Source organism: Salmo salar, chromosome ssa10, assembly GCF_905237065.1.
Source record: "Salmo salar chromosome ssa10, Ssal_v3.1, whole genome shotgun sequence".
In the NCBI taxonomy this organism is placed as follows: Eukaryota; Metazoa; Chordata; class Actinopteri; order Salmoniformes; family Salmonidae; genus Salmo; species Salmo salar.
The window spans coordinates 79,646,866-79,653,828 of NC_059451.1; the positions used below are offsets into that span (position 1 = coordinate 79,646,866).

At 40.1% G+C, this 6,963-nt stretch overlaps 1 protein-coding gene across 1 annotated transcript; it reads left to right on the top strand.

The window, feature by feature from the left end:
* Nucleotides 1-411: 411 nt before the first annotated feature.
* LOC106560996 (arg8-vasotocin receptor) lies at nt 412-4,740 on the top strand. The gene is made up of 2 exons (XM_014124512.2): nt 412-1,453; nt 2,141-4,740. Exons 1-2 carry the CDS (start codon nt 517-519, stop codon nt 2,434-2,436), a joined length of 1,233 nt encoding a protein of 410 aa, XP_013979987.1. The 5' UTR covers nt 412-516; the 3' UTR covers nt 2,437-4,740.
* Nucleotides 4,741-6,963: the final 2,223 nt, after the last annotated feature.

A 6,963-nucleotide genomic window follows, 5' to 3' on the forward strand; every position in this document is an offset into this window, starting at 1 on the left:
TATTAAATGGCACGAGAAACATGAGTAAAATAATAGAATGGAAACAATAATAAATACATTTTATATTTGAAACTGTATTTTAGCAATCGAATGTTTTACATTTCGAATGTATTGACGATTAAAAAGTTACATAATTTGTTTGCGTAATTCCAGATCCAATGTGCTCAGTTTGTCACACAAGACATGAATTTTTCAAAGAGAGTCTTCAAAATATTAGAGGTTGTGGGCAGGCGATTTGGTGATGTTGGGGGGTTGTGTCCAGTTTTGCGCAATATGACTGGCTGCCATAGGATACAGAGGTGGGTATGGCTATAACAGCTCAGCGTGTGGTGGCTGAAATTTGATTCGCGTTTAAAAGGCCCAGCAGCTCAGAAACCGAGAAGAGTTCGTTGGAGCCCTTTGCCCGTCAGCTTCAGGTAGCTCCTTATAAAGAGAGGCACTCAACTCTGCCCCTCTAGCACTGTAACTAGGGCCAAGGATCACACAGGGGGGGCTGTGCTATGCACACTCCCGTACATGCACTCCTCTCTTATTAACGGAGTCAACCAGTCGCTGGTTTTCAGTCCTACGAGTGATCCGGTGATGGGGATTCTTGGCAATGGCACCGTCCTCCCGAACGGGAGCGATCCTTTTGGTAGAAACGAAGAGGTCGCCAAAATAGAGATCACGGTCCTGAGCATCACCTTTGTGGTGGCCGTGATTGGGAACGTCAGTGTCTTGCTGGCCATGTACAACACCAAGAAAAAGACGTCGAGAATGCACCTCTTCATCCGGCACCTTAGTATCGCTGACCTAGTGGTCGCCTTCTTTCAGGTCCTTCCGCAGCTATGCTGGGAGATCACCTTCCGCTTCTACGGACCAGATTTCCTGTGCAGGATAGTGAAGCACCTCCAGGTGATGGGCATGTTCGCCTCCACCTACATGATGGTGATGATGACCCTGGACCGTTACATCGCCATCTGCCACCCTCTGAAAACCCTTCAGCAGCCCACCCAGCGGTCTTACATCATGATCATCAGCACCTGGATGAGTAGTCTGGTCCTCAGCATGCCGCAGTACTTTATCTTCTCTCTGAGTGAGATCAAGAACGGCTCGGAGGTCTACGACTGCTGGGGCCACTTCATAGAACCGTGGGGCGTAAAAGCATACATTACTTGGATAACCGTTAGCATCTTCCTCATCCCCGTGTTCATTCTGATGATATTCTACGGGTTCATCTGCAACAGCATATGGAAAAATATCAAGTATAAGACCAAGAAGACACCCGTGGGAGGTGCGTCTAAAAACGGTCTCATGGGCAAGAGCTCGGTTAGCAGCGTCACCACTATATCCAGAGCGAAGTTGAGAACGGTCAAAATGACTTTTGTGATTGTTCTGGCGTACATTATTTGCTGGTCACCTTTCTTCATAGTACAGATGTGGTCGGTTTGGGATGAGAACTTCGCATGGGATGGTAAGGGACTTCAGTGTATTGGGAAAAATATTGGATTGCGCACACAAAATCAAAGGGTGAACCTTGGTATAGAATAAATAACATGACCCACTGGGCCCACAATGGCTGAATCAACGTTGTTTCCACGTCATTTCCATGAAATATCTTCACTCAATGATCTCTCTCCTTCGACAAATAGCTACTGTGGAAGCCATAGTCTGTATAAGGGGTTGCGCAAAACATTTAGTGATGTATATATTCTGTGACAAAATGTTAGGCCTATTGCTTTTATGCTTTAACTGGGATGCATATATTTTTTTATAAATGTCAATGAGAATTGACGAGGAGTAGGCTACGTATACATTTGAAGCAGTATAGAAATGAATCCATATTTGTCATGGAAATAAAATCTAATTCTGCATAATCCTTTGAGCACCGAGCGCCCTGCATTAAAATACAGACTGTATAGAATCGAAATTAAATATAACTAAATAAGCATAACATATACGGTGTGCTGACATAATAGACGAATTCATTTTAATATCAGGTGTTTAAATAGGCCTGTAGATCTGCCTGTAATTGATTGTGCCATGCAATTATGCAATGCCTACAAGCAAATGTTTTATGAACTTCACTGCACCGTTGATTTCTACCCCAGCTATTGGACTAATTCTCTTTTGGTCATTTGCTTTTACCCTTTCCATCCAGAGTCTGAGAACACGGCTGTCTCACTGTCCGCGCTCCTCGCGAGTCTTAACAGCTGCTGTAACCCGTGGATATACATGATCTTCAGCGGGCATCTCCTACACGACTTTACTCTCTGTTTCCCGTGCTGTAATAACTTACTCCACAAGTTTAAGAAAGAGGACTCTGACAACAGTCTCCGGAGAAATACGCTATTGAGTAAAATGACCAACCGGAGCCCAACATGCAGTTCGGGCACATGGAAAGACCCTGACAACTCGACCAAGTCCTCCGTTCCATCTATCCAAACGGAGACCTAACACAGCGCGATAAAAGCACAAACACACGACAGCGATTATTTATAGTTCACTCTTATTGACTTGCCAATTATACAACTTTTAAGGTACCACTTAAAACTGTTGAGATATAGACACTGATTGATTATTTCATGTGTCTCTAAAATATATTTGTGATTATGAAGTGGTTTTGGGGTTTATTGTCTGGTATGCCAGTCTTGATAACGTCAAAGTGATAAACTATTTATTCTGGTATAAACCATTATTATGTGATCATTATCTATGTGTGCCATATACAATCCAGTGTTTCATCAGGTTCCAAACCTGATTCTCTGGAGTCTACTATTGTTTATAATGACTGAATTAGGCTACGTCAGATCTGCATTTGAAAATGTACAGTGGAAAAGAAGCAGATCATCTGAACATATTTAAATACCAACAGCCACAGCTATATCACCTGAGTTCTTTTTTTAACTTCCTATAACATTCCACATTCCAGAGTCCTCTTTTCTATGTATTCTGAGGTGATATGATCCAGCCTAGGAATTTCTACAGCAAAACCCAGACCACTCAGATGACAAATTACAGATGTGTGACCAAGATGCATGGATTAGATTATCACAGTCATGCTATTAAAAGTAAATGCACTTTTTTGATAACAGTTAAGGCTGCCTGCTGTTTGTTTGTGTGTGACTATGTGTTGGCCATATATGTCCAGTGAGCCTATCTCTCAGTGTGAAATTAAATACATTTGGCCCTGACTGTTTACAAAGTAACAGAGGTGCCTGTCTGCCGGCCTGGTTGACTTCTACACAGACCCCCATGGTGTGTTGTGGTCAGAATGGCTCTTCCATTAGCCACGTCTTCTAGTAACCAAGAGGATCAGCTCTTGGAAGTGTCTGACCTTATTTTATCACGCATCTCCCAACTACTGTTTTGCATCCTGTTTTGCATCCTTGTTTTTCAAGCCTGAACCAAAGATAAATGGATTCTGGATAAAAGCTGCATGTGTGCTGAAATCAGGATCTCAATTCTACCTCACACTGGACCATTTTCCATCCTTTTCTTCAGTGACTATTTGCCAAAACAATTCCATAGAGCCTCGTAGCTCATAAATCTATGAGAAATTGTTTCTGCTGCATTTAGAACTCTTAAAAAAATGACCTTAATCTAAATGTCCATTGGGACATCATCATTAGTCATCTAGTTTATACAGTTCACCAATGTCGTTAAGGCCATCATTGTAGGTTGTCATTGTAAATAAAAATGTGTTAACTGACTTGCCTAGTTAAATAAAGGTTAAATATATATATTTTTTTAAATAACCTCTAGTTAAATCACTGGCCTCCGTGGCTGGAGCATCTGTGGACAATGTTGAGAGACCAGATGTGACTGCCTCCCTCAGCTTGAGAATAACTAACTGGTTGTGCTATGTACTATGTATGCATTAACCTCATCCCCATGCTATTTTCCTACAGAGAGAGAATTGTCTGGTGGATGAGATGAACTGTGTATGAATGTATGTTTAGGGGGGTGAAGTGAGTGAAATAGTAGGGGCCGTTTGAGAAGAAATAGAGCCTACTGTTCTGTATAAGCCATACTGTATATATATATTTATATATATATATATATATATATATATATATATATATATATATATATGTGTGTGTGTGTGTGTGTCACAGCTCCTCCCATATCCTCCACATCAGGCGGCAGGTAGCCTAGTGGTTAGAGTGCTGGACTAGTAACCGAAAGGTTGCAAGATTGAATCCCTGAGCCGACAAGATAAATAATCTGTCGTTCTGCCTCTGAACAAGGCAGTTAACCCACTGTTCCTAGGCCGTCATTGAAAATAAGAATTCATTCTTAACTGACTTGCCTAAAGGTAAAACATATTTTTTTTTAAATGCAACATTTGAAAAAATACACCTTCCACAACATGGGCTACTGGTTAAAAACTCACACAGACACACTTTTGGACACAGCCCACATTGTAACACACTACACAATTTGCTGTACATTTCATGCCAATGTATTCTTTAGAATGTGACTGACATTGCCAGACCGAATAAGAATGTACTAAAAGGAAAATACTGAAGTAAAATATAAAATCTCAAGTAAAGGTTTTCCAATTTGTATATACAGGTTATACTACACAAATGTGTATGTTTCTATAGAACACGTGTTTTGCCAGTGTTGAAGTTATCTATATGAATAATTTATGTAAAGGTGTGTAATGTGACTTTGTATCTATTTACTCTTGCTTGTACACATTGTAAAGACAATACATATCGCCGAAAATATAAAGTAAATATTCTATACAAAATATGTAATGTCTCTGTCTCTTTTTAAAATAAGTAGCAAAGGAGACACTTTTTGTATACTCAGGAGAAGGGGAACACTGTGATGTGTCTGAAATGGAACCCTATTCCATATTGTGGACTGCTTTTGACCAGGGCCCAAAATTAGGTCTAAAGTAGGCTAGTGCCCTATATCAGGAAAAGGTTTAGTGGTGTGAGGGTCAGCTGTTTGTTCACCCGCACCCCAACCACCTGACTATATGTGATAAAGTGAAAATCTGAGGCTCTCACCTGACCCTAACCCTGAAATATAGAAAATGTGCTATACAGTCAGAGATGGTAGAACTATTTTTTTTTGACGGGCCTTTTAGATTGGCCTATGTTTCTTCTTAATCAACTTGTCTATAATACAGTAGGTCTATGCAGCTGTGAAAACTACCCAACATCTTTCGGCTTGGAGGCATGTTTTACTCTATGCGGTTGAAACAGGCTACTGTCAGCTTTTATGTTGCTGATAAAGATAGAACCATTACAGACTGTGACAAACCGAGCATGCATTCTCTCAAGATGTTGAAATAAATAAATAAATCATATTTCGCCACTCCTTTTCCCAAGTAAAAATTGACATTTGGTGTACCATTTTACTGCAAGAAATGCTTTATTCTGTAAGAGTTAATATTAGGCTATATTAGGCAATGACCTGGTATTTTGAAGTACTCTTGTGACTGTTACATTTGTATAGCACCTCACAATCATCACAAATAACTTCAAATCATTTTCAAACATTATGCTACTGTTCTGCTCCTCCCTCCTATTTATTTTCAACCCTCAATTTCATCAACTCCCCATTTCATAGCTTTTCTCTTATTGAATTAAATTCCGACATAAGTCCTTTTTGACTCAGTTGATCAATGTTCACTTTTTCTGACCACGTTCCTAAAAGCATTTGGTAATTGGCGTATATTCGGCGAGTGTAGGGTAAAGCTTAGAATAAGGGCTATGCACTAATGGCAGATAAAAATAATGAAATAAAAACCTCAGTGTAGCCTATAGATATGAATTGCACAAGAATGTTACATTTATGAATTTTTAATATATTGTTTCTCTTTATTCAACACCAGGCTACACAATTTGCTGTACATTCATACCAATGTATTCTATAGGATGTGACTGACATTTCATTGCCAGACCAAATAAGAATGTACTAAAAGGAAAATACTGATGTAAAATATAAAATCTCAAGTAAAGGTTTTCAATTTGTATATACAGAATATACTGTACAACTGGAATGTATGTTTCTATAGAACACATGTTTTGCCAGTGTTGAATCCAGCCACCTGCCCTTCGTACACACATTTCATGACCCTAAACCCACCTGTCTCGCAGATATAACCACAGCGACTTCGTCTCGGGCCATATAACACCCGTGCCAAAATATCCTCCACACCATGGTTTCTCTGTGATTTTTACTTACAGTACCTTCAGAAAGTGTTCAGATCCCTTGACTTTTCCACATTTTGTTATGTTACAGCCACATTCTAAAATATATTAAAAATGAATAAAAATCCACATCAATCTAAACACAATACCCCATAAAGACAAAGCAAAAACAGGTTTTAATACATTTTTGCCAATTTATTGAAAAAAAAATAAAAATAAATATATATATATATATATCACATTTACATAAGTATTCAGACCCTTGACTCATTCTTCTCTGCAGATCCTCTCAAGCTCTGTCAGGTTGGATGGGGAGCGTCGCTGCACAGCTATTTTCAGGTCTCGCCAGAGATGTTCGATCAGGTTCAATTCCGGGCTCCGGCTGGGCCACACAAGGACATTCAGATACGTGTCCTGATGCCAATCCTGCGTTGTCTTGGCTATGTGCTTAGGGTTGTTGTTCTGTTGGAAGGTGAACCTTCGCCCCCAGTCTGAGGTGCTGAGTGCTCTGGTCTGGTTTCATCAGACCAGAGAATCTTGTTTCTAATGGTCTGAGAGGCCTTTTTACTGAGGAGTGGCTTCCATCTGGCCACTCTACCGTAAAGGGCTGATTGGTGGACCAAGGCCCTCTCCCCCAATTGCTCAGTTTGGCCCGGGAGCCAGCTCTAGAAAGAGTCCAATCAATTGAATTTACCACAAGTGGACTCCAATCAAGTTGTAGCATCATCTTCAGGATGCACCTGAGCTCAATTTCGAGTCTCATAGCAGGGTCTGAATACATATGTGAATAAGATATCTGTATGGTATCTGG

Coding starts and splice junctions, on each gene's coding strand:
- LOC106560996 (XM_014124512.2), top strand. CDS start 517: ATGCACTCCTCTCTTATTAACGGAGTCAACCAGTCGCTGGTTTTCAGT. Junction 1,454..2,140: donor TGAGAACTTCGCATGGGATG/GTAAGGGACTTC, acceptor CTTTCCATCCAG/AGTCTGAGAACACGGCTGTC.